Source organism: Lepidochelys kempii, chromosome 19 (assembly GCF_965140265.1).
Source record: "Lepidochelys kempii isolate rLepKem1 chromosome 19, rLepKem1.hap2, whole genome shotgun sequence".
Lineage (NCBI taxonomy): Eukaryota > Metazoa > Chordata > Testudines > Cheloniidae > Lepidochelys > Lepidochelys kempii.
The window spans coordinates 10,642,045-10,668,782 of NC_133274.1; the positions used below are offsets into that span (position 1 = coordinate 10,642,045).

The 26,738-nt window shown below is 47.6% G+C and overlaps 2 protein-coding genes across 5 annotated transcripts in view; both read left to right on the plus strand.

The window, feature by feature from the left end:
- WDTC1 (WD and tetratricopeptide repeats 1) overlaps positions 1 to 4,638 on the plus strand; it is a 46,524-nt gene extending 41,886 nt beyond the window's left edge. For all 4 annotated transcript variants that reach the window (XM_073317583.1, XM_073317586.1, XM_073317585.1 and 1 more), the window contains one exon: positions 1,379 to 4,638. In XM_073317583.1, the coding sequence (XP_073173684.1) occupies positions 1,379 to 1,576 (198 nt within the window). In that variant the 3' untranslated portion in view covers positions 1,577 to 4,638. The remainder of the gene's footprint in view (positions 1 to 1,378) is intronic.
- An 8,808-nt stretch (positions 4,639 to 13,446) lies between these two features.
- TMEM222 (transmembrane protein 222) lies at positions 13,447 to 24,829 on the plus strand. Its single transcript, XM_073317589.1, has 6 exons — positions 13,447 to 13,589; positions 17,444 to 17,528; positions 18,059 to 18,090; positions 18,838 to 18,934; positions 19,516 to 19,646; positions 21,220 to 24,829. The coding sequence occupies exons 1-6, from the start codon at positions 13,465 to 13,467 to the stop codon at positions 21,305 to 21,307; spliced, it is 558 nt and encodes a 185-aa protein (XP_073173690.1). The 5' UTR covers positions 13,447 to 13,464; the 3' UTR covers positions 21,308 to 24,829.
- Positions 24,830 to 26,738: the final 1,909 nt, after the last annotated feature.

The following is a 26,738-nucleotide window of genomic DNA, read 5'->3' on the forward strand; positions in this document are numbered from 1 at the left end:
TCGTGAGATGGCTTTTTTAAAAACCAAGCCTCCTTTCTTAATGCTTCCAAAGGAAGGATGATGTCAGGGGATTGCCCAGGAGGGGAGGGGACACTTGCAGTGTTCCCTCTACTTTTTCCAACCCACGTGCGGAATGAATGTTATGTGCATCAATATGGAGGTGATGTGACACATCACCTCCATATTGGTGCACATAAAATTCATGTGGCAGGGGTGTGATCGAGGGGTTTGGCATGTGGGAGGAGAATCTCTCCCCTGGCTGCAGCAGGGCTGGAGCTGGGTTGGGATTGGGGAAGGGGCGCCACTCCCCTGGCTGCGGTAGGGCCCGACTGGGTTGGGGCTGGGGGAGGGGCACCTCGCCCCGGCTGCAGCCTTAGTGGCTGCACAGTGCTTAATAGGCGGCTGCGTGGCCGCGCAGCTTAGAGGGAACTTAGGGAACTTGTCACAATGGGCACCTCAGCCTTTGCTTTTCTCCTCTTTCCCGCCCCTTCCCAAATAAAAAACCCGCTGCGACTGTGTGCCATCCAGTGCATCTTGCCTGAACAGAGAGTCCTAGAACCTCAGGGTTGGCAGGGACTTCAGGAGGTCAGCTAGTCCAGCTGCTGCTCACAGCAGGACCAATCCCCAATTTTTGCCCCAGATCCCTAAATGGCCCCCTCAAGGATTGAACTCACAACCTTGGGTTTAGCAGGCCAATGCTCAAACCACTGAGCTATCCCTCCCCCAGTCTCAGATGCCCCAGCTAGCAGCCCAGTTGGAGAGCCAGCAGGCAGTGCAGCGGGACTAAGTGCAGGCAGCTGGGCAAAGAATTCTTTTAAGGATGGCCAGCAGCTTGGTCATTAAGCCACTGTATCCAACCCCTGCTTAAATCCTAGTTTAATACAATCTTTCCCCAGCACAGGCCTACAGATTAGAGCAGTGGTCTCCAAATTGGATGGTGCATGGCAGCAGGGGTGCTGCTGGACAGCACTCTGCCATTTTTTTTCCTTCGGCGGCAGCTCTGCACGTCCACGGCTGGTGTTCCCCGCCTGCGGCTGGTCTTCTGTCGGCAGCGCGTCTGCGGCAGATCTTTCGCCCTTCATCCTGGGGGTGTGCGAGCCAAAAAGTTTAGAGACCACTGGATTAGAGGATGCCTAGTAGCATCATGCTGTTGGGCTTGTAACATGAACATACAGCCATTAGGGAGTGGACCAGCCCGCTAGTCTGGTGTCCTATGACCTGACTTTCACCCAATTTTCAGTCCAGAAGACGTGAGCTTAAGGCTCCAGAAGGGAGCGGGAGAGATGATACATCCCTCTCCGGTGTGCAAAAAATTACACAGTTCTGGTGTCCCCTCATGTGAGTGCCCTCCCAAAGTGGTCTCTTTTCTTGTTTGCAGAGTGAAACTCTCAATGGGCGTGTGGTGGAAGACATGGAAGGTGCTTCCCAAGCTAACCAGAGACGAATGAACGCAGACCCCCTGGAGGTGATGTTGCTGAACATGGGCTACCGTATCACAGGACTGACCAGTGCGGGGGCTGGAGGCTCGGATGATGAAGACAGCTCAGAGGGGCAAGTCCAGTGCCGGCCCAGCTAAAGCAGAACTGCTTGTCCTTCCTGTAATTGTTTTGTTGAAGGGGAACCTGGTTTCCTTGGTTCTAAACTTTCTCCGACTGCACTGTTTCACACTATGCACAGAGTAGGACAAGCTGGCAGGGGCAGGAGCGGCCTTCTCATTAGACCACCGCCACCATCTCTCCCCCTCCTCCTCGTCACACTACTGAGCAGCATGGCAATGCAGTCTGGGATTTGCCTTTAGTGGAATTTAGTCCCTGCAGGGATTTTGAGTTGTCTGTGAGCAGTATAAATTGGTGACCTTCTCCAGCTGGAAGAAGGGGCATTGGCTACATTCATGCATTTGCAGAGGATTCTTAACGTCCCAAATAAAATGTAAATCTAGGGCAGGGATTATGGAATAACTTTACTGCAGTGATCTTGGTCTCTGAAGCTTGACTTAGCTGCTCTGCTGCCGGCCCTGGGTCCCTGGTCTGGGGCTACTGGTCATAATGGAAAATCTCTTTGGCCCACTGAACAGCTCGCTAGCATTCATCTGGTCTCCATCTCTCACCGTATGGTCCTTGAAGGGGCCTGTGTTTGTGTTTAAAAATGGGTGATGGCCAATCCTTGTCTCTGGGCATCTGCCTTAGTTGATGAGTAAATGGAGACATTGAGTACATGCAATTGGAGGGGGCAAACTGCCTTCCCAGCTTTAATATCCATTATTTTCCTCTGTGTGGCTTGTGAACCTGTAGAGTAAAGATGCAGTAATAGGAGGAGAGTTGGCCTGGGGTATGAGGCTTGGATAACTAATGTGGGCAGAGCTACCAAGGAAAGTGGCTAATAGCACTCTTCCAAAGCTTCCATCTCCTTCACCCAAAATACTTTTTAGATCCATTTACCTTCTCCTTTCCTAGCACTCATGCCCTGGTGTTGGGAATACTACTGCCATGCACTATTGCATCTGGAGTTTGAGCTTCTAGAAGGTGAAATTTTAGTGCAGTCAACTACTCAATCTCTACTCCTGGCCTCAGCTGAGACGATGTCTCCCTGCCTCCTCACCATGGTGACCTCCTACCTGTGCAACAAGTAGAGGAGGTACTGTGGGTTAGTGATCCTCTCAGGAGCAGTCCTTGCTTTCCCCACTTTTCCCTTGCTAACTGCCCACAAAGCCAGGACTGGTGCTTCATATCTTTAGAACATAGCACTGTATTTCCACTCTTTTGTTTCCCAGGTAATTTGCAGCCCTGTGTCCCTTCTTGCACTTGCCAAACAGTAAATGTACAATTGATCTTACACAACTGTGCTACAGCCTAAGCAGAACTGTGTTTTTTATGACTATCAACTAAAACCAAAGAGCCCCCGGAGATCTTACTACTTTCTTGCACTCTTTACCTTTTGCTGCTGAGGATATAAATATGCTAACATTGGTCCCAGGAGTGTGGGGGTTGTGTGTCTGGGCATGCTGCCTTAGAGCTGTTTCCCCACATGGCAGAGTCCCTGGTCTTCCTGTACCTGTTGTGGAAGGGTGAGTGGCCCATCCTTCCTTCTCTAGCAGCTGTGTGCTGCCATGCATTGAAGGGAGGATTGGCTGGGAGTTGGCTGATCAATGTGACTGTCTTCCCTCCCACCACCGCAGCGCACTCAACCTGCTTTTCTGTACAGCAAGGGTGAGCCAAGTATGATCTAAAGAGGTCTGTGGTGTGTCCCAGGGCCTAATCCCTTTGTAGTACAGTATCTACACTGCAGTATTCAGCAGACCCCTAGAAATCAATGCTCAACCTTCCACCTGCTGTAGTCCAGGGGGAGCTAGCTGGGACCATGTGGTCTCTGCCTGCTGCACCTCTGCCTTTAAGACACAAAGGCAGCCAATGTTTGCTCCAGCTTACACAGGTGAGGCTCAGCCCTGATGTGCTCTGGGTCACTTAGAGATGCACCCTGGGAAGACTGAGTGCTCCTGTGCTCTTCAGAGCCTCAGGAGACTAGGACAGATGGGTTTTCATAGTCCAAGCAAACGTAACCTCAGATCTTCTTCCATCCAGACAAGACTTTCCTGGGACAGGCCATCTCTTGGTGGGGGAGGGTGCTTATGCCGTTCCCATTCTTGCCTGGTTAACCTTTTAACATACCACCAATATGGTACATGCGACTCTTCACACAGTTGTGCCCATTTAGTTGTGTACAGGCTACTCCCCGCACCAGTGTGCCAAAATTTCCAGGTGCTCAGTGTTTAAAGTCCAGTGGCAGCAGAAAATGACTCACTTGTTTGGGGTTGTGGGGGGTTTTTTTGTTGTTGTTTTTTTTTTTTAAAACTGGCTTGGGTTTTTTTGGCTAAGATTTTCCAATAGACACGCCTTTCTTTCTCCTCCCTCTCCTTTGCAAGCTTTTGCTGGAATACCTTTTTAATTCTCAAATCTACTGAGACTAGAGATTCTGAAAAGAACAGAACCACAAGCTCTCCTGGGGTTTCTCTTTCCATTGAGCTTATGCCATGGCAGCTGTTTTTCTGAGTGCCAGTGTAGCTCTCCTACCTGCCAGCTGCAGTGTGAAAGCTACAAGATTTCCTGTCTCTGCAGTGGATAGCTGCTTTTTTTTTATGGCTGCTTTTTGGATTAAAAAGAAGGAAATAATAGTGGAGTTGGAGGGAGGAGTCCCTCTGGCCCCAGCCCCTCATTTTGGACAGATTCTGTCTGCTTTACTGCTTGTTAATGGGAAATTCCATATTTATTGGTGAAGGAAAAACCTACTGGGGAAGAGATGTTGCTTTATTTACCTCTGCTGTTTTCTTCTACCCTTCTCCTTGAAAAGAAGCCCCTCCCTTTTTTGGTTAACTCTTTCTAACCGAGGATAGACAGAGATTACTCCTTTATTTTTGTATTTTAGCAGTGGGAATCTCCTTAGAGCCTCTAAGATTCCTTTGGATGTTGCAAAGACAACTGCTCATAGCTTTTTAAATATTTAGAGGACAGTCTCCCAGCCTCTACCCCTGCAGTTGTAGAGATAACACACAAGCCTTACTGTCCTCATTAGCAGGAGCAGAATATTTGTTTCTCTGGTCCCTGGAAGAGAAAGGGTTAAGCAATTAAACAGTTCTTTGTTCTAGTTCTCTTTGGTGTCATTTGTTCAGGGGATTGTGCTGCCCCTATTTTCCCCCCCCCTCCCCCCCACCATTGACCGTGCTTGGCTGGGAGGGGGAAAGAATCAGATGACTGGAGGGATGACTATTAAATACACTTAATAGGGTGCACAGGCTTCTGCAACTCAGTGCAGTGTGTGGGGGTGTGGGGGTGTCTATAAAAGAAGCTTTTTATAGGATGACCTGCTGGTAGTGACTATTTTCAGTAGTCCTCCACGGATGGAGTACTGACTTTGACTGACCCAGTGGCAGGGGGAGCAGCAGCTGTTCTCATGCAATGTGGGGGATGCGTCTGACCTTGGGAACAGAAGCATCCTGCCTACACTTATCTCCAGAAGTTCCGTCAAAAATATCCTGGCTGGGGTTTGGACTAGATTGGCTGCCCAGGGCATTTAGTGGAGGAGACAAACTAGCCCGCCGGTGTGATTGCCTTGTGTAAGGATGTGGGATTAGTTTAGTTTAGTTTCCCTACAGATCTCTTCTAAAGAGACATGTAAAGGGGAGCTCACATGCTCCATGGCCACTGGGGCCTGTGCCTAATTCAAGGATGTGGGGGAAGGCCCTCCTGTGGGGCCATGGAAAGAAGATTGTGGAGGAACTGAGCTGTTACTTCCAGCTGGGGAGGAAATGGAACTCTTCCTATTGGTAAAATAGCCCCTCTTAGGCATGGAACTCTTCTTAAATGGTCACCTGTGTCTGAAGGAATAAGCACTGCACAGCACAACTGATCCAGGTGTTAAGGGTCGCCTGCCTGACTCCTTCCACTGCAACTGAGCTGGCTTTGCTTTCTGGCGAGGGAAACGCCCTGTAAAAGCACACTGGCCACCTTGAGAAATATTTGTACCTAGTGCATTAATCCTGGGTACAGAGCCAGAGCTGTGCCCTCTCCAGAGAACATTGCAATGTTTCCCTCGGACTGTGTGCAACCTATTCTCCTACCCCCTCGGCTGTGCTGTGGAAGCACGGGCCCTAAATAATGGAGTTGGCTATTACCAAAAAGGAGAAACAGCATGTTCCAGCGGACTCAGTGGAGTCCATTAAAACTCAGGGGAGCTCACCAAGTTAAACCTGCTGCTCTCAGCACTGCTTTGCAGCCACCCCCTCTGTGCAGTGTGGCTGGGAATGACAATGCCAGCTGAGCATTGTCAACTGCCCTAAGCAGAGGCCTTGCCAGCAATCTCTTGACACCTTAAGGGCCCACTAGTTTCATGCTGAATCCCCGTGCTTATGTTGTGAGCCATCTGAAATGTCATCGTCCTTGTAATATCCACCTCTGCTTTGACAAAGCCGTGACAGCTCCATTGCATTCCAAGTGGCAGCAGCAATCCTGTTTGTTATGGATGAAAACTTCCCTGCTGCCTTCCACCGCTTACCCAGCAACTGGATTATACAGGAAAGCCACTTCACCTCCTCCTTACTACTACGGTAGCGATCCTGTCCTGCTTACTTTCCTGGGGGAAAAGTCCTAGGAATGCAGCATGTAGATAGTCTCAAGGGTTGGAGAGTGCCTTCCTTCACCAGCAGACTTCTGAATCACCACCTAATGTGAGGGCTGCTTCCTCTGTACGTCTTGGTTTACAGGCTATAAATGTTCCTGTGTGGTTTAATGATTCAAACCATTTTGATGTTGCTGTGGACAAGAAGAATCTGTCACAAGGCTTTTTCTTACTACGCTCCCACAGGAAAATATCTGAGTGCTTAAGTTAAACTTTGTGAGCAAATCTACAGCTTTCTGGGGCCAGTTCCTGGGTGAGGTGTGGTATCCAGGACTTTTCTACCAGCGTTGTGGGTGTTCAGTCCTTCGCGGCATCCGGTGCTTGGGGTATACAGGCACCTCAGTCCTGCTGTAAGATAGCTATCCAACACCCTGACTTCCATTTTTTTCTGTTCACACCTTGTACCGGTTGTTAAGAGACAGCTCTTTAATACTAATCTTCATAAGAAAGTTCTGAGAGGGTCTGGTTTCCCAGCTGGCTGACCAGAGAGTTGAACCTACCAGAACCGTGCTGTTAGTCAACCACCAGTCTCTACTCAATGTGAGATTATTAAAATAACTTGAACCTTGAGCTCTGGCAACCTGCTACTAGACAAAAAAAATCTGTTCCATTTATCTTCAGCCTCGCACTGCTCGTTCAGTGCTGCTTTCTCCCCAGCTGTATAAAAGGGTAGTTTGCAATAAGGAGAGAACCAAGTGTTCACTGACTGACTGCACAGGAAATGCCCTGTGTATTTCTGAATCAGTCACAAAGGTGTATGCGGGCTTTACTTTCGTCTCTGCTGTTAAGCCTCCTCTGGCAGAGTGTCTTCAGAGGTGAAAGTAACTCTGGCAGGAGGCTTCTGGCCTGCAGTTGTTCCAGTTCATGCACTTGATCACACCAGCAGATGCACTCTATCAACTATGCCCTTATTAGTGTGTTTTAATAATTGCATCAGCTCTTGGGCTGAATTTGTGGGCAGAGAGGTGGTGGTAAAGATGGAAGGAGCTAGTTGGAAGCAATTAAGAACAGGGAGAGGTTAGGTTGTGTATCTCTAAATGCTGAAGAGGTAAATGTAGGCTCCCTGGAGCCCCCTGGAAGGGAATAGTGATGAATAGCTCTTGGGCTGAATTCAGCCATGAATGCAGGTAAAACTGCTGCCTCCCCCCCCCCCACGCGAAATGGTGGTGCCTCATTGCTTGATTTACATTACAATCTAGTGGTTTAGTACTGCAGTGACACCCGGTCAGTGGGACTAAGCTGTGTCTCATCTCTAACGGGAGGTGGGAAGAAGTATTGGAAGCACACCACAAAGCAAGCTGCTTTCTGATGAGGGAAATCTCTCTTCTGAAAGTAGTGTCCCTACCCTAGTCCCCTTAGGAGTAGGACAGGCCTGGCTTACAGTCCTCACTGTCACATGAAACGAGGCTGCCTCTGGACCACACTGGTGCCAGCCAAGAACGGGGATGAAGAGCCCTGTGTGGGCTCTTCAGTGTGTTTGTGTTTACTGAAATCAGTGGTGGCTGTGGATGAGAGAGTTGAATGATCCCACATCTGGCTTTCTGGGATTGTTCCTCTATCATGGCTCCACTGGAAACGTAACTCTTTTCACACTTGCTACACCTAGAAGCTGCCACATGGATTGGTGAGCACCAACTTAAGTGAGAGGCAGGGAGGGGAAAGTGCGGCTCTGAAATGGCATTGATCCAGAGAAGCCTCATTGTTAAAGGATGGGATGAGGGAGCAGCCTTGGTTTTTGGTGTGTGTCCCTGCTTGATATCACCACAGCCAGAAAGAAGAATCTGACATTTCTGCTCCTGTTTAGAGGCTGTCAGATTGCAGAAGGCACAAGCCACCAAAAAAAAAAAAAAAAAAATCCACCCACCATAGCTTTTCACAGGGAAGGGAAGTATTTTCAAGTGTCCTCTGTCAATTTTGCCTAATTGACATTCCAAACCGTTTCCCCAGCCTCTGGCCCACGGCATCAGCTGCCCCTGTGTGGCTGCTGCTTCATTTGTCAACGTCGCTGCCTTTTTTTGCTGAGTGGTTTGTTTCTGGCAGCTCCTATAATGCTTCAGCTGTCACAACAGGCAAGGCTCAAGAGAAGGCTGCTTAATGAACAAGAGCTGGCTGCATGCCTGCTTCTTTCAAGCCTCTACTATGAACATCTTAGCCACTGCTTGAAAGGAAGCAAGCAAGAGATGCAATTGAATTCCTTGCAGCCTGGGTCCTATCTATGAAGAAATGCCACCTGCTTGGATGAATCCAATCTGATGCACTCCTGGGGCTCTTCCTTCCCAAAATGGATGGGCCTGATGTGTTCTTCTCTGAAAGGTCTTGGAGCCCCTGGTGAGCGATGAGCCTGCAATCAAGTGTGGCAAGATCACTTCTGCTAGTAAATTCTAGCCTAGGAGACAGCAGAACATTTCCTAATAACATGAGACCAGGGTCACTGGGAATAAACCCACCAGCATAAGAACAAAGGTGGGAGGGGGAAAATGTAATTGGATATAGTACTGCTCTCACAGTGCTGCTTGTGTATGACTGATGTTCCATCCATATGGTGATGCATGGAGCATGCTGGCAGCTATTTTGTGTCTCAAACTATTTCCCCCATCCTAATTTTATTCAAGGAAGAATTCCTTGCGGCTTCTTTTTCCAACTGCATCCACTTCCGCCTGCTGACTGTTCCTATCCTATGCAGATTCGTGGGAGAGGAATGGCAACAATGAAAGCTTGACCTATCTACCAATTGTCACTAGGCAAGGCTTGATATCGCTGCAGCTGTCCCCTCCCTCCACTTCAAATGGATGGATTTCTACCTGGGGGAACCCTCCTGTAGAGTCTAAAAAAGAAATGTGATCTGCTAGTGTGGGTTATTTCCTGTGTGTGTGTGTGTGTGTGTGTGTGTGTGTGGTGGTGGGGGGTGCGGAATTAAGGAGACTCTGGAGTTGAAACGTATCTCTGAATTATCAGTTCAAATCCTGCCCCAGGACAATTGGGTTCCTACTTTCTCTGACAGCTTGATCCACACCACTGCAAGAGAGGCCTGGTTGTTGGCATGCTCAGCAGGGAGCCAAAAAGTCCAGATTGTCTGAGGACGAAACTCTTTATCGCTAGAAGTGGTCCTGTCATTGTTCCCCATTCCCACCGAAGGCAGGACAAGAAGTAATGAGCTTAAGGTGCGGCAAGGGAGAGTTAGGTTAGCTATTAGAAATTGTTTTTCCTAACTCTAAAGATAGTTAAGTCTGGCATAGGCTTCCAAGTGGAGTTGTGGAATCCCCATCACTGGAGGTTTCAGCAGCTTGGACAAATTCCTGCTAGGGGTGGTCTTGGTCCTGGCCTCAGCACAGGGGCCTGGATTTGATGACTTCTTGAGGTCCTTTCAGCCCTATATTTCTGTGATTCTATGACACTGCAAGGGAAGCTTAGCCTGTTGATGCCACTGTGGCCGCTCCTATTCTGTGCCTGAAGAGAGGGCCTAGGCCTCAGTACTGTGCAGCTGGCAGCCTCTATCAACACTAACAACCACCCTGTTGACTAATATGAAATGGGCATACTAGCTCACGCGGGCAGTGGTGCCAGAGCAGAGGACAATGTGCGAATCTTAACAGCATCCCCTCACGCTCTTGCTAAGTGCTGCAGCCAATGACTATTCATCCTTTGCTTTGTTCTAGACCACCCAGAAAAGTTAGTCTTTTAATCAAACACTCAAGGGTTTTGTGTTTTGTCTGTCCTAGATGTGACCATATAAACTGCATGAAACAAGCTTGGCCTTGCTTGTTGGTAGGGGAGAATTATTAGGGCAGGAACACTCTCCCTTTGATTTTTCTTCATGAGGTTTGGTAATGGAATATCTCAACATTTACCTCCAGGTTACCAGATTGAAGCCTGGCATGGAAGAAGGGTGTTACAATCCGAAGGCTTCTCTGTTGTCTGGGAAATGGATTGATGGGTGTTGACCCAGTTCATATTAGATCAGTCTCCACATCAAAAATGCCCTTGTGACGGTTGGCTTCCTTATGGGAAACATTAGTAGAGATATCCAGGAGTGAATGAGCTGGATAGACTGAATGTAGCTCTCTTACCTAAGGGTAGTAGTTCTAAGGCATTGTTTAGTCCAGCATTCAAGGTAGGATGTTCGCTAATGTGCTAACTACCATCTTCTAACAGTTTTTAGTGTAGGTAAGGCAATGTAGACTGACATGCTAAGCTTGTTGAGTCGAACCCTCAGTCCTTGCGGACTGATTAGCACAAAATGTACAGTGCCTTGTTTATACTAGACTCTCAGAATGTGTTAGCTGACATCTTTAAATTCTAGTCAAGGCCAACCCTTAATCAAACCTGATGGAGCACGGGGGAAGCTTGCAGTGCTGGTCTTTATACTGCATGTGCTCTGTGGCTAGAGGATCTCAGTTGCCAAGGTTTTCAAACTGGAACTTTTCACCAGCCTGAAATACATTTAAAACATATAAACACCCCTTCCTCCCCTACATTATATTTTCCAGCTACTTCTCTCCCAAAAAAAAATCTCTAGATAATGCAGTTAACTTTAAGGCAGGAAGGGCCCCACTAACTCAGTTTAACAGTGAGATGTGTAGGCCACAGCAGAAACAGAGGCATGGAGCTGAAATGGGAAAATCAACTATGAAGGACATGATCTCCTACTTGAGAATGAGCCCCATGGTCTATGAATTTATACTCTGCTAGCTATTGGGAATAACACTCAACCTTTCTTAATAATAAACTGCATCCCCAAAACAACCCTTGTATTAATGCAGTGCTTTGGATTGCACTGCAACCCCTTGGTGTTTTAAAGAGACCTTGTGCAGAATGAAGCCAGACATACAGGCATAGGAACTAGTCCAAGACTTTTACTAGCAGAGCTCCACCAGCTGGCTTCTAACTCTGCAACACTTTAAACATTACTCATTGCTCCTGTGAGCTGCAATAGCAGCACCCTGCCACAGCAATCTTCTAACCTTGAAGGGAAATAGTCACAGATCTTGGTGTAAGGAGGAACCAAGGACTTCTAGAAGTATAATAGGGGTACATAGAGGAATGTGCTGTATGTGACGCTCATCCAGGTAACGCATCAGCTTTTGGTAGGAGCTAGGATAAAATGTCCTGCTCTCAGGATACAGTGAGCCAATGAGAGTGGTTTGGACAAGGTAATTAACCCATTTTCTAACTAGTACAGCAACTTACCCCTCAGTATCCTGCTGAGAATGTTGTGGGGTTGGAACTTGGAATAAATAAATTTCTTTTTCAGCTTCCTCATGTAGTTGAATTCAATTTCCTAATAAAGGAGTTATTTTTCTAATTTGATTCTGGATTTGTAACTATTACTCTAAACACAGTACCAATCCCTGCCGTACCTCAGAGAAATGTGTCTGTCTGAAGCTTGATTAGTTAATATTTATAAAATGCTTGGGGATCCTTGGCTCAGATTCACAATGGAAGGGCCAGGGATGTGTTGTTTCTTCCCAGAGTTATTCTTGTATTTTACCTGATTTTCTGTTCTCTTCTTGATTGATAGTTACCTATTTCCGTCCTCCCTCAGGTGTGCTGCTGTTGTCCCTACACGTTCTCCCATCTGTCCTAATTTCTTTTAACTTTTGTACCTAATATAAATGTCCTCAAGTTTTCCTTACAGATTCCCATCCAGGACTTTGGAACAGTAAAGAAAAGATCCAGCTAACCATTCCTAGAGTCTACACTGAGCCTAGTACATGCAAAAGAGGGTTAGGTTTGCTGGAGTTTAGCTAGTGCTGCTGAGTGGATACCCATGTGATACAGACATGATCAGTAAAGGTTATGGTCATCCATCACTGTCAAGTCTCATTGCCTTGATTTATGGGTCTCCCAGCAACTGAGAACACAACACCCTATTCTGGCGGAACAAAAAGCACTACTGTGATAGTGGCATTTAAAAAAAAAAAAGTACCACCAAATCTCCTGCAACAATGGATGAATAAATTCTCAGCATGAACCAGAAACGAAGGATTCTGAAACCTTGGACGAGACTTGCAAAGAGAAGGCAAAGCAGAGAAATCTGTCATTCCTGCAGAGGGGACAGCTTGTACCAGCTCCAAATGGGGAGTGCTCCAGCCATCCGTGGGCCTGTCACAATGCAAATGAAACATCAGTGATGCAGACTTTCTATGAGGAGAAAGAAAGAGATGATCCCTCAGGGGTAGCTCTAATGAACAATACATAGCTATTCCTGCTGCTTCAGTTTGGCATCATTAGACACAAGCTGTTGTAGGTAGTACTTTGTTAGGAAATGAAGAAATTCCCCTTTTTGGGCATCCAGCCAGGGCCTTTGATGTAGCTCCCAATTCATATGAATTTATAGCATTTCCTTTCCAGAAGGAATCAGCACTTAAATCCGTCAAAGAAATATTGCACCACCTTGTAGGTGTAGGGGAAAGATTTGCTTTTAAGAACATAAGGCTGTGTTTTTTGAGGACTAGGCCACCCTTTAGAGGACTACCCCTTTAATGACACACAATCCTTATGGCTGTTTTTTCATTATTTATTCTAGACTCTCCACAGAGCTGTGGTGAAGAGCGGTATGGAAAATAGCAAAGTCCCTGTCCGTTGAAAGGCAGGTATGGTTCAGTCCAGCTAGAGCAGGGCTTAGTCCCAAAACTCAGATTTAAATCTGAGCTGCTAGAGAGTCTTGGGAACATTTGGATCTGGAGTTTTGGTTCAGGCTCATTGCGTGGCTGGTTCATATAAATATCTCGTCATACCCAGCAGTGGAAACGTGACCCTGAAAAGATGCAAGATTTGATGCGGATGAGACGCCACTGGCAGGCACCAGCTTTCGGGCTGACATAACCTAGAAGAGGTGGCCTGCCAGGAGCCAGGGGCTTGAATCAGCACCTCCGACACCTGTGTGGACGAGTCTCGCTCTGGAGGTTGCAACCTCCAATTTCCTGCTGCAGGAGGGGCTGGAGGAAACGCACGGGCCTGACCCCTGTCCTCAAAGGGGTTTAGGCAGGAAGCAGGCCCATACCTCCAAAGGTATGTAGATGACACAGTGCTTCCCCCACCCCAAGGAGGGGTGGGATCTGTGGCCCTATGTGCACCTTGGGGCCCAGCTCCAGTTCTGGGGCAGGGCTCTATGGGGGGGCTGGGGGTGGGGGGGGCGGGATATAGGGGGCAGGGTGGCTGGGGGGGGGCGGGTTATGAGACCAGAGGGCCCAGGGAAGGCCGAGGCAGAAGGTGGCGCGCAGGCCCCGCTCTCCCTAGTTACCAGACGGCCCCGGAAGCGCCCGCGGTCTCCAGGAAGTGACGCGCTCCCCGGCGATGGCGGAAGCGGAGGCCGCGGGGGGGAAGATGAAGCAGTTTAATGGCGGCCCGGGGGCCGGGCTGGAGCCCGAGCGGGGCCGCTTCCCCTACTGCGTGGTGTGGACGCCCATCCCCGTGCTGACGTGAGTGCGCCGCGGGGCGGCTCCGGGTGGCCAGGGCCCCGCTCGGGGTCTCGGCTGCCGCCCGCGGGGCCTGGCTGCGTGTGTCCGGCTCTGCCCTGTCCCCGGGCTGCTTTGGGCGCCGGCCCCGCGTTACTCGTTGGGCGGCCGCCAGCCCCTTCGCGGTAACTGGGCCAAGGGGCGCCCCCACCCCCACCCCCCGTCACGCTTCCGGGGCGGCTTAGCCTGGGCAGTGCCCTCGGAGCCGGCCCCGGGCGCCTCTCTCCGCGGGCTGCCAGATGCGGCTCCCCGTTGAGCCTCCGGAGCCCCCCTTCCTGAGCCCCGGAGAGCCTGGGCTTCCTGTCCCGGGCCGGGGGGGGCTTAGCTCCATTCCAAGCGACGTAAGCTCGGCTGACAAGAGGCCCTCTTCCCGCCGGACGGGGATCTTTGTGGTGGGGGATCGTGGCCTAAGCATCGCTCTTTAAATCCCTACCTTGGGTGGTACCAACCAACCAAAAATAAAACACCGTGGCCTAGGGAAACGCTTCAAATTCTGCTGAACAAAACGTGTCGTAAAAACGAGGCGTCCTTGTAGCGCCTTAGAGAAGAACAAATTTATTGGGGGCATAAGCTTTCGTGGGCTAAAGCCCTCTTCATCGGCTGTGGGTTTTAGCCCACGAAAGTTTATGCCCAAATAAATTTGTTCGTCTCTTAAGGTGCCACAAGGACTCCGGGTTGTTTTCGCTGCTCCAGACTAACACGGCTGCCCCTCTGAAACCTGTAGTAAAAATGTTAGCTGAGGTACCAGCGCCGTCGGCTAAAAGCCATGGTGCTCCATTGGGTGGAGACCTGGGTTTGAATGTTCAGTGTCTAGCTCCCTAGCCCTGCCAGAACGGTCAGTGCTGCAGAGGCAGTGCGTACAGCCCCAGGGTCAGGGTGTGGATGGTCACAGGAGAGCCTGCTTGACAGGGAGTAGCTTGATGAGGTCTATAGAAAGTCCTGGCCAGTTATCCTAAATACATATCGTACCTGTGAAGCATGGCTCTGGTTCAGGGAGTAGAAATGGTGGATCCTGGGGGTACAATTAGGAACCATGAAGGTTTTTTTCCCCCACCCTTGCCTCTCCTGTGCTTCAAATCTAATAGGTTTCCCACTACAATGAGCATGGATGATCACTAGGGCAGCCAGGAGCCGACTCACAATCGCTACTTTCTCTGTGGCTTTTCTCCTCGCTAAGACCATATAACGTGTACGTTTGTCGAGTGCAAACCTCATGACTTCAGGTTTTTCTATAAGAAGGCATGGTCTCTTGTCAAGGCTGCTTCTGAGCAGCTGCATGAATTTTTACAGTTGGCTTTTGATATGCCCACTGTAGCAGCATGTGGATTTATTAAATAGTTTGAAGCAATTTGAGAAAAAAATATTTATAATTCCTTTATAATGATGGCTGGGTTATTTTTGGCATGTCTTTTCCAATTTTCTTTCATGCAGTTGGGGGAAACAACCCAAACACAGCCATCCCTAGTGATGACCAAACAAGTACATGCAAAATCAGCACACTAGAAAGAGGCATTTGAAAGCAATATAACCTTTTGTTGCAATCTGACTAAAATATCCAAAGCCATAATGAAATTATTTTGATTTGTTTGCTGCTTCTTTTAGTGGCTAGGGAATAGTTGTAGCAGAGCTGAGATGGGGAGAAAAGATATTTTATGCAGTGTACCAGATATCTGAATGATAACCCTTCAACCTCAGGTGGAGAAGAAAAACCATATTACAGCTTTCATGTTAATGAATGCTCTAAGGTTGCAGACCAACTTTCATTGTAACTCCTGTTTTCACCTGCTTAAACATTCCAGGCTTCATCTCATCCCAAAGTACTGTTTAAAAAAGAAAAGTGAAGAAAAAATCTTTTCAGCTTTTTAATTAGCTGATTAAGGAGTAAGACATGTATCCTTTTAACAGACCACTGGATATCTTTTCTTTCTCCTGGATTTCCCCTCCCATGTCAGTATTGACAACTTCCTGCAGAATCATCAGAAATCTCATGAGATGGTTGTGATGCTGTGAAATTTCTTGTTGTTTGGCACAATTATCAAATTTTCCTCCTCTCTTCCCAGTCACATGGGCCATTCAGTCCCCATATCTGAATTTAGAGTTTAAAAACTAGGTAATCTTTTTAATGTAGACATGTCTTCTGTAATGTTTAGAACTTCAGACCCAACAGCATCCTGGCAATCAAAAAATGAAATTGACTGTAAAACTCCCCCTATGTAAAAGTGAAACTGTCTGGTTTGTTTTCGTTGTCCAAGATAGTGAAATGCAAAGAATAAATAGTGTAAATGGTGAAAAGTAAATAAAAGTCATTAGGGGGTTGGGGAGATTGGCTTAGCCCAGCCTATAAATATTTAGCGCTAAACAACAACTAAGGCCTGGTCAACACTTGAAAATCAGATCAACCTAGCAACAGTCGCTCAGGACTATGAAAGTAATTGCACCCTGAATGCTGTGGTTAGGTCAACCTAACCTCTGGCATAGACGCAGCTAGATCTACTACCACCTTGTGGAGTGGTGGATTAATTACAACGAAAAAACCCCTTCCGTTGAAGTAGGAAGCGTCTACACTGCAGTGGCATAGCTACAGTGCTGCTGCCATGCCGCTGTAGCACTTGTAGTGTAGACATAGCCTTAGGGTGTGGGGACGTAACTCTGCTAGCTCCCAAAGGCTGTAAATACCGAGGAGGAGGAGAAGATTTTAGGATAGCACAAGATAATTAGATAAAAATATAAACTGATGTCAAGAAACCTTTGGAAAAACAGGACCATTTAGGCTAGGAAATATTCTTCCTAGTGGTGGGAGCCCATTGTCTGGGGGAGACACAATAAGTTTTCAGTGAAAAACAGACCTGGTGTCTTTTGTCCCAAACTTAGATAGTAAACCCCTTGGGGCAGGGGCCGTCTTTTTGTTCTGTAATTGTACAGTGCCTAGCATTGTGGAGACCTGGTCCGTGACTAGGGCTCTCAGGTGGTGGTGGTATTGAAGTATTTGTATGATTGTAAGTATTGGTATAAAGATGGGTTAGATGACCTAATAATTTTTTTCATTGATAACTTACGAGATTCAATTTGTCTTCAAGAGAGCTTCCTTCTAGAGCCAGTGCATTTACCCAGAAAAACTAAAATGGGGTTGCTTCAGATAAAGATTGAAGTGCTCATTCCTTCCTGGTTTCAGATGGCTTGCACAGTGGTGTATTTTGAGAGCAGCAGCAGGCCCTGAGACTCCTGTCTTTGTAATAACTACAATTAATCATATTAAAAGCTTAAAGTCTTGGTGTCAATGCAAAGAAACCTAAATTTGTAGAATTGCTTGTCCGGGTGGTGTGGGTTTGGGCATTATCTGCTTTTATATTCTCCTACCTGTATGTGTGTACCTGTGTGACCTAGCCTCTGCCAATTTGTGCTCAGATCTGCTTTATTAGCTGTCACGTCTCTTCCCCCCTCACCCCCAGCACCTACCTCTAACTTGCTTGCTCTGTCTGTCTTTGTCCCACACAGTTCATTGTGTAGCCCAGTGATTTTCAAACTTTTGTACTGGTGACCCCTCTCACACAGCAAGCCTCTGAGTGCTACCCTCCCCCCCTTATAAATTAAAGACACTTTTAAATATATTTAACACCATTATAAATGCTGGAGGCAAAGCAGGGTTTGGGGTGGAGCCTGACAGCTCGCAACCCCTCATGTAATAAACTTGCGACCCCCTGAGGGGTCCCGACCCCCAGTTTGAGAACCCCTGATGTAGCCATTCTAGCAATCTTCTGACGGAGTGTGTGATCAGGGTGAGACATTTGACGCCGACATTTCATTTGTTATCTTGGTAGATGGCTCTTCCCTATCATCGGCCACATGGGTATCTGTACGTCAGCTGGAGTCATTCGGGACTTTGCGGGCCCTTACTACGTCTCCGTAAGTAGGTGATGGTTCTGGTTGATAAATGAGGAATTTGAAGTTGGCCTGGTGCCCACCCTCCTCAAATGCTTGTGAACGGTTCTCTCGGTGTTTCACATTTCCAAAGTGAAATGAAAGCTTGAAATAATTGCTGCATAAATCCCTGAAGAGCAGAGAACTGCTGTGTGTTTAATTTTTTTCCACTGGCTAACCCTGTATTAGATTCAGGGCAGATACAGCCATGTTAGTCACCTTTGTGTTGAGGGCTGGCCAGTGCAGATAAGCTGGTTACTGCGATCAAGGATGGGCTAATTTGTTTTATTGAGCAATAAGGGAAGGGTGTCTTTTGACCTCTTGTACCTCCAGAGAAGCATTAGATTCCAGTGACAAGGGTTAGTCTGATGTATCCCACAATACAGGTGAATATTGCCATTTTTGGGTCAAAATCAGGGGTCCAATATTAGTGTAACTTAGAGATTGAGGGGGCTAGGAGAAGATGCATTTATTGAATTTTGTGTGGTCTGTATTCTCCTTTCTCCTTTATGTAGGAAGACAACATGGCATTTGGGAAGCCAGTGAAGTAAGTGCTGCTGTTTCTTTTTATTAAACTTTTAACAAATTCACATGGAAATGTCCTTAATTAACTGAAACCAACATAAATATGTAGTAATATAGGTAACAGTCTCAGAGATCAAAGGCCCTAATTCAAAGGGGCAGCTAGTGTATCTGTGCATTCCAAGAGAGAACATTAAATTAAATCTGATTAGAAGCATGACTGCAAAGTTATGATATTAAAATAATGAGAGAGTCAATATTTACATGACTATTACAGCGGTTAAGAGTTTATATTAAAGTAGAATTTGTGGCAATCAGTTGCTGAAAGTAAATGATATCAAAAACTGAGTGATAAACAGTTAATATTCCCATCTTGGTTTTGATGTTTTTATTTGCCATGATGCAAATCAGCTCCTGATTTTTGGACTTTATTCAAATAAACAAGTATGTGGATGGAATTAGGGTTTTAAATTCCACATGAAAACTGGAGTTCAGAACCTAATTTGTTCCACATGTACAATAATCCCTTGCTAGCTGAGGTGTAACTGCTTTAGGTTGGAGGTGGGGGGTGGGGTTCTCCTGATGCCTTCTTATCACATGCACCTCTCTAGAACAATGCAGTTCCTTGAGTTCACTGAGCCTCATTAATGAATGACTGAGGGTTTGTCTGCTGACTCCTGCTTTAAATAGCCCCCTAATGGGGAAGGAAAGGAAACTGAAAGAACAGAAGGTGTAGTGATTAAACTGGGGGTTCTTGTGTCTTCCTTGTCAGGTACTGGAAACTGGATCCAAACAAAGTGTACTCCAGCAGTCCCAATGCTTGGGATACGGCTGTGCATGATGCCTCTGAGGAGTACAAGCACCGAATGGTAAGGCTTGCTGCCCCGCCTGCATATAGGCTAGTCTTGATTTAACCAGGTGCAGTGAAACAAGGAAAATCCTGTATTTTTTTTCTTAATAAAATGCTACTCTTAAAGAGCTTGGACAAATCTTCTAATGTTTCTTGCTCTTCTCCCATCTGTGAAATGAAATTTCTTGATGGGCTGATCCCTTTTTATGAAGCAGTTAATAAGAGCTATGTGATCAAAGCCAGTTCTTGACTGTTTTCTGTGTCATGCTCTATCCTCATGTCTCTGCATCTTCACACTTGCCTCGTGAAAGGCTTATGTTCTTGCACTGGTCTTCCATCTCTAAGGTAATATGGAATCAGAATCCTTCTGCTTACTTACTGCTAAACTGGGAGTAAGCCCTGGGGAATATACCCTCTCAGCAGTTCGTTCTGAACTAGCATCCAAAAGCACCAGTGGGATTGGGGTCCTGTTGAGTTCTATTAGAACTTATTATCTGGCTAATTTTAGGGGACAATCCTGCCCCAGAACGAAGATGGACGGACCTGGAGGAACCTAATGGAGACCGAAAAATTCTAACTTCATGTCCCTTTCTATTATAGCACAATCTTTGCTGTGACAACTGCCACTCCCATGTGGCTCTGGCCTTAAACCTAATGAGATACGATAACAGCAGCTCCTGGAACATGATCAAACTTTGCTTCCTCTCTCTCCTGTATGGGAAGTATGTAAGGTGAGCTGCAGACCAGTCTAGATCCTGCAGGCGAGGGGATCTGTTTATTGAAGGGCTAGCTTCTCAAAGTTTCTGATCCTTCAGTGTTTTTCGCCACCCCAGAGAGAAGTGGTTAAGCTTTCACCCATATGTCTTCCAATTGTGTATTGAGGACCGTAGGGCTCAGCTGATAGCATACCTGCTCTTGGCTGGATGATTGTGGGCTCAGTGCTTATGAGGAATCCTGACACTAGCGCACAGCTAAGTTGGCAGGGTTGCTGTCCTTTTTACCAAGATGTTAAGAGCAGGCTTCCCATGACTGGTGAAAGCTCAAGAGGAAAGAGAGATCACCAGTGTCCTGAGCAACCCTATATCTCCATTAAAGGCCAAGGTGTGGTGTGTGAGGTTTTGCTGAGCTTGTGATCTCCTGAGATACTAGTGTTTAACATTTTGCTTTGTGAAGTGCTTTTGGGGGTTTGACCTATGAAAAGTGTAATCTAAAGCAAATCCTAGTCTATAGCTCCCCATGAAGTCTTTGGCTGCCTGACCCTGGGTCTGGCCACCGCTTGTAATGTTCATAACTGTGACCATACTTGGCAGTGGCCTATGTCAGCCACAGATTTTCTTCTCTCTCTTTTGTGTTGTAATAAAATGAGTCCCGTTTTTTTATTAGGATGTCCACCCACTGCTCTTTGGATTTTTCTCCCAGACCTTTACCACCAAAATTGCTTTCAGCACCATAATAGCGTTCACCTGGGCTTTGTTTAAAAAGAATAACTTTAGTGCCAGTTTCTCAGTCCTAGGGAATGTGATCCTCTGTAGACGCAGAACAGATAGAGCAGGGCAGTAGAGTACAAGCTTCCCCAATACTGTCCTGCAAATGTGTTTTACCCCTGTTCTGGAGGAGCCTCTAGGGGCTTTTAGGGGAGTTCAGTCCCTGTGCCTTAGTCAGTCCTCGGCCCCGCTACTCAAGTTGCCAGCTGTAATAACATTTCATTGCATTTTTGTAACATGGGAATTTATGACCTAGGACTGATCTGATGTGACCATCCCCTTTCATATAGACATCAAATAGCCAGCCAGTGCTAACTGCTGGGCTGGATTTGAACTGACAGCAGAGATCAGTCTGGGTCCGGTTCTGTTCAATATCTTTATCAGTGATTTAGATCAGGGCATAGAGTGTACTCTTATGCAGTTTGTGGGTGATACCAAGCTGGGAGGGGTTGCAAATGCTTTGGAGGATCGGATTAAAATTCAAAATGAGCTGGACAAACTGGAGAAATGGTCTGAAGTAAACAGGACGAAATTCAATAAGGACACATGCAGAGTACTCCACTTAGGAAAGAACAATCAGTTGCACACATACAAACTGGGAAAGGACTGCCTCGGAAAGAATACTGCGCAAAGGGATCTGGGGGTCATAGTGGATGACAAGTTAAATATGAGTCAACAGTTAGGGTGATGGTTCCTCCCTTTCTAACCTGCAACTCTTCAATTATCCCCAAACATTTCTCTCCCTCCCTACCCCCCATACACACCCTCATTATCCCTTATCAGCCGTGTCTCTTTTTAATCCTCTTTCTCTCTCTTGCAGCATAGGGGGGTTCATGAAGACCTGGCTTCCCTTTGTCCTTTTCTTGGGGGTGATCCTGACTGTCATTCTGACCCTTCACTTGCGGTGATGGATACCGTGCTTCCCTTCCATTGGTGCACAAGGGATGAAACTGTGGTTGCTGGATCCAACAGGTTGGGGACACAGGACCCTGGGAGTCACTACAAGAGAAGATGGCATCTTCACTCAATAGTAACGACTCTCACTTATGCTTCCTGGGACTGATGTCTGTCTTTCTGTTTTGTTCCGTCACTGGGGTCTCCCAGTATTTGGGGGCTTGGGGCCTCTGAATTCTGCTGCTCACCCCCCCGCTGGTTGGTTTTGGGAATGTACCCTGTAAGCAATGATCTCAACACAGGGTAATGTTGCAAGGGCTAAACCTGCCTCTTGGTACCTGGGCTGCCTCCTTAGCACAAGCAAATACTCATTGTAAGGTTTTCTGTGATCCCAGGCTGCCTTTACATTACTACTTATTTCCTCTCAGTAAACTTCATCATATGCTTCTTAACTATTACGCTGCCCAGATATGGTGTGAGTTCTGAATTTCTGAGGAGAGGAGGGATCCCCTTATTGCACAAATCTCCTATAGCACACATTTTCAAGTGGAGATTCAAGTCTGTTAGTGGCCATGTTCACCTACTGCGGTATATAATGCCACTCTGCGCGTGTACACTCTCCCTTGTACCTGGTAGCGAAACAAAAGTGCTGGTGGCAAAGCATTCCTCTGATAACATTCATGAGCATTCTCCTGTGGCAGGGCAGCGCTGCTATAAATTAGCAGCCTCAGAATGAGGGGCATTGCACTAAAGCGTGCATAGATGTCACGCTGTGGAATGGCTCGTAGCAGTCCGTGCACTTCCAGTAGCATATTACTGCAGAGATCAGAATGTGCACATCTGGTCCAGGACATGGACAATGTAGCCCCCTTGCTCCTGCCTTTGCCACGTCTTCCTAAAATTGCTACTCTTTTCCTGCAGCAGTTTACTTTTCTGGAGTCCCTAACACTTATGTACCGCAGCTTAGCCACACCCTTGCAATAGACTTGGTGATGTGACAGCAGCACCAGCATACTCATGGGACAGTATGTTTAGCTGTGGGTCTCTAAAACATCTTTGCTCTGCTGTGGAGTGAAATACTTGAATTCCAAGCCAGCTGGTGAGTATAAAATATTTATTAAAAGAAGTGTTTGAAGACACAGAGTTCCTCAAGTGCAGTTAACCGCTTCCCTTAGGCCTGGGCCTATGAAAGGTAGCATCTATCCCATAGTGCCGAGTGGTGGCAGTTTTCCTACAGCTGGTCTCAGGTTAATGAACATGAAGATCTATTCGCTTCCAAAGCGGATTCATTATTACACTTTGAAAAGATGGGAATGCTGCGTTACACTACCATGGCAGCACTAGACTGTGCCTCATGGGACCCCTTATGAAAGCTAAAAAAAGATTATTGGTGAAGACGCCAACTTGATAGCCCTAGAATCTGCTCACGCACCACAGTAGAGACAGCACAGATGTGGGCTATGCAAGCTTCTCATAGACATTGGCCAATAAATGTGCCTCAGTCCTGAGCTGGAGGCACTTGCTGGGAAAATCCGTTTGTTCATTCCTTGGCCTCTCTGCTAAGGGTGCCACCCAGGGTACCCAATGTGGTGGCTGGCTTCGAAAAGGTGCCCATTTGTTTGCTGTGAACTGGGGCAAGCACACCGCCTCAATCACAGAGCAGGGATTCATTTTTCAACTCTGATGCTTTAAAAGGACAATTCTGTACCGCAGCCAATGAATTCCAGCCTCAAGTAACTGTGTCGTCAGTAGCTCTCTACATCCCTTGCTTAGCAGCATGCCATTTTCACTGGTTCCTATGCCTCTTGAAAGACGATTCCAAACCACATTTGTTGCTTTCAGAACTCTCCACGCACTCTCCTCCAGTTCAGGGGGAGGAAAGGGGCTTCTCCTGTGTAGCTCCATCTCTCCTCGCTGGCATCTAATTCTCTTTATCACCAAACACTTTCCCTCCTAGCCTAGGAAGGAGACTGTGTAGACACTGCCTTGTCTTTCCCTTACACCTGGAACTGAAATCCTCTTCTCAGTGTCTCTCCGGCATTCAGTTATTTCAAGCATGAGCAGAGAGCAGGCTGCTGCTAAGTGAACTCTAGGCTGATTAGATATTCAAGGTCTCACATCAAAGTGAACCTTAGAATGAGCGTGTGGTGTCTTATCAAGTTACCTTGTGCTACTTCAGTTATTACCTGGCGAAGTTACTACTGAAGTAACAGGCCTAGCCAATTGAATAGGAAAGATTCCTACACTGCTTTCCTGTGTTACTGCTTGAAGTGACCTGCCAAGAATGACATCAAGGAAGACCTAGAAACCTCTGTGCCCAGAGCTAGAAGCCAACCTGCTTTGAGCAGTAGTAATAGTCCTGATACACATTGGGTCGACTTGTAGGAGTGCTTCCCTGATGTCTTAAGTATACAAGCGTTGCCAAAGTTGAAGCTTTAACACTGTCAGTGGCTGAAGCAGGAGCAAGTCTACTGGCCCCTGTGTATTCTGAAAGCATGTATGCTACCCTGACCATGCGTACGCACTCCTCCCCCACCCCCGAATCTCCTCCCTGTCAGGAGCATTAGAAACACTAATAGCTCCAGACTAGAGTATTGTAGGATCTGACGTGGGGATTGTCCAGTGCACCAGTCAAGTCCTTGAACTGATTCAGGCTGGGAATGAATGGGTGAGCACTTTGACTGATGCGGCAGTAACAGAGCTGGGGTCAATGCTTTGTATGAGTCCCAGCTGAGCGACCAGCTCCCGCTCAGGCCTTGACCCTGGTTTCACAGATACTGAAGGAGTGCCCAGCTGTGCAGGGCAGCCTAAGGTGGCTACAATCTAGGAGGAATCCTAAAGTTTAGGTACACTGCAGCCAGCGAAAATATCCTGCCCTTGAATGTGCCAAGTTGCCCCACTCAGGAGGGCTGGCCAAAGGAAACTGGGAGCAGCAGAGCTGTGCGAAGAGACATAAGCAGAAAACCAGGGGCCTGTGTCTCTACTAGTAAAATTCAGACCCACCAAGCCCCGGAAGCAGAAGTGCCAATGGAAGGTATAGCGTGGATGGGGGAGCAGGTGGATTTTTATGACCATCTTGCCTAACCAGGAGCTGCCCCTGGAGGGAGCTACACATCTGACATTTTCCCTTGGTGTTGACAAGGCTGAACTGGGTGCCCTGGGCTGGTGGGCAGTGAGTGCCCGCTGCGTGCAGCTTTCTTTACGTTGCCTACAAAGTGCATGTTGCCCCTTTTAGAATGGCTGTGTTAAAGTTGAACACCCAATGGTAAGGTGTTGCCATTGGTCTATGTACCCCTCTTGAAAACACTCTCCCTCTAGGGTCTAGCCCTTCCCCATCACTCTCTCCACTGCTTGTCTCAAGCAGGTCTGCTGCAGAGCTTCTTGGATTTGCCTCTGTTCTTTATCGGGGCCCCTGTCCTTTGGGTTTGTTCTCATTATCTCAGAGGGGTGTTGGGCTACTTTGTCAATATTGAACGCTGCTGCTGTGATTTCATAATTCCAGTGGTGGGGAAAATAAACTCCTTTCTGTGTATGTCTCCAAGTGCCGATTCTTTCGTTGTTCTGTCTCCTTTTCTTCCTCTAGCTGTCAGTGAGGAGAGAGGGATGTATTCCCTGGGCCCAGCTCACTCTGCCCTCTCCCTACTCTGCAGGTCTCAGGGCTGCAGTCTCCAAACTGTGTTTCAGCTGCAAGTCTGTGATTTCGTCCCACCTCAGGTATCCTGACCCACGGTCATTCAAATGCCATCTCTCAGTGCTCCAGTTTGCCATCTGTGATGGGAGAAAATGGGGTTCTTGGCAGAACTGAATAATGGCCCAAGCGTTATCCTGCCTCAAACGGGGAGGCTCTGGCTTCCTCTTCAGAACCCAGCTTTGGGCAGAGGGTTGAGCTTACCGTGTGCAGGGCTCCAACTTCTGGTGCTACATAAGCAGGGCGATGCTGTCTTCTGTGGTCTTGCAGCTGGCCCATCTGGTGCTCAGTCAGCACAGGTATGGTCTCTGACATGGCTTGTGCTTCAGGCTGGGGCCCTGGGGCTCTTCAGGCATGTGTCCTCTCCTCCCCACCAGCTCAGCATCTCACAGTCTGTCCTCATCACAGTTACAACTGAATCTGAGGAGTTAGCTATGGCCAGGTTAAAATGGGGAGTGTAAATGGGCCCTTTTCCCTGTTCTGGACTGGAGCTCAAAACTTGATTGTCCCAGGCTTCAGTGCAGTTGCAGTCCCACCTACCCTGTTCCCTCTGCCTGCTGTTACCGCTCAATAGGCTTGAATTGCTAATCCTTGGAGATCACTGACAAAGTGATAGAGCAGGTGCTGAACCAACCTCCTGGGAGAAGAATGCTCTCTTAGATAAGCCCCCTCTTGCTTCGGGAGGTTTAGCCCACTTAGCTGTGAATAGATTCCCTTTTTCATTGTTTAATTCTTTTGCATCCCTGTTTTCCTAGAAGCTGCGTGAGACTCTCCAGTTCCTTATCCTGCTGCAGAGCCATCCTCCACTGCCCTCTAGAAAGACAAAGGTCCTGGCTCTTTCATTTCACCGAAAGGGCAGCACTTGGGAAGGAGGTTCTCGCAGTTGCGCAATGTGAGCTGCGGTCTAACCACCCTGTGGAGGGGCTGAATGGAATAGTAGTATGCAAACAGGCCTAATATTGCCGGGTGCATCCCCCCACCTAAGCCTGTGGGGTTGCAGGGTTTAAAACAGGCCTTGGACTAGAAGGATTGCTACATAACAGGCAACCAGTTGCCCATTTAATCTGCTATCCAGTGGCCAAAGCTGGATGGTAGAAGAAAGGGGGAAACCTTAAAAGTCAGTCATGTCTACTCTTCCTGGGCCTTTAAAAATTCTCCCTAATTATAAAATAGCACCGCTGCACAGAGTGAAGTCTTTTCTGCCCCAGTCTCCTTCTTCACTGTCATGGGCCGTGGGGTCTGAAGCCTCCACCTGTGGTCACATAGGGCTGCACGTAGCCAGGGAGCCCATAGTCCACTGCCAAACATCTGACTGTACGTGCTCCAACAAGAGTGTTGCCTAATGACTCATACTGCCTTCTAGGCCCTGCTCAGCTTCACTCCCTTCCCCTAGTAAGAGAAAGCCCTGCTCTGCTCCCCGCATTGCTGGCTGTGCTGCTAGCTGGCTTCTCTGTAACTTTTTTCCCATGTACCATGGAGATCACAGGGCTGGTCATATGTGCAAAGGGATCTGCATGGGGCTTCATAAGTCCTGCTTTGCAAAAGGCCCCATCGAAACTAGGACCAGTCCTGAAGTCCTAAGCTAGTTTGAGATCCTGGTGAAAGAGGGAGGGTATGATTGTGCCAGTATTGAATAAGGCCCTTGGAGAGATGGGAAGCACACATGGAAAATCTCTTTCCTCCAGAGCTCAAATGATTACCAGCTGCACGTTAACCTTTGATTCCCCTCGCTCAAGGAACTTCACTGGTGCGAAGGT

What these genes read in the sequence shown, in the direction of transcription:
- TMEM222 (XM_073317589.1), top strand. Translation starts at nt 13,465, where the DNA reads ATGGCGGAAGCGGAGGCCGCGGGGGGGAAGATGAAGCAGTTTAATGGC. An exon ending in CGGGCCCTTACTACGTCTCC is followed by an intron (nt 17,529 to 18,058) that starts GTAAGTAGGTGA and finishes TCCTTTATGTAG; the next exon opens with GAAGACAACATGGCATTTGG. An exon ending in GCATTTGGGAAGCCAGTGAA is followed by an intron (nt 18,091 to 18,837) that starts GTAAGTGCTGCT and finishes CTTCCTTGTCAG; the next exon opens with GTACTGGAAACTGGATCCAA.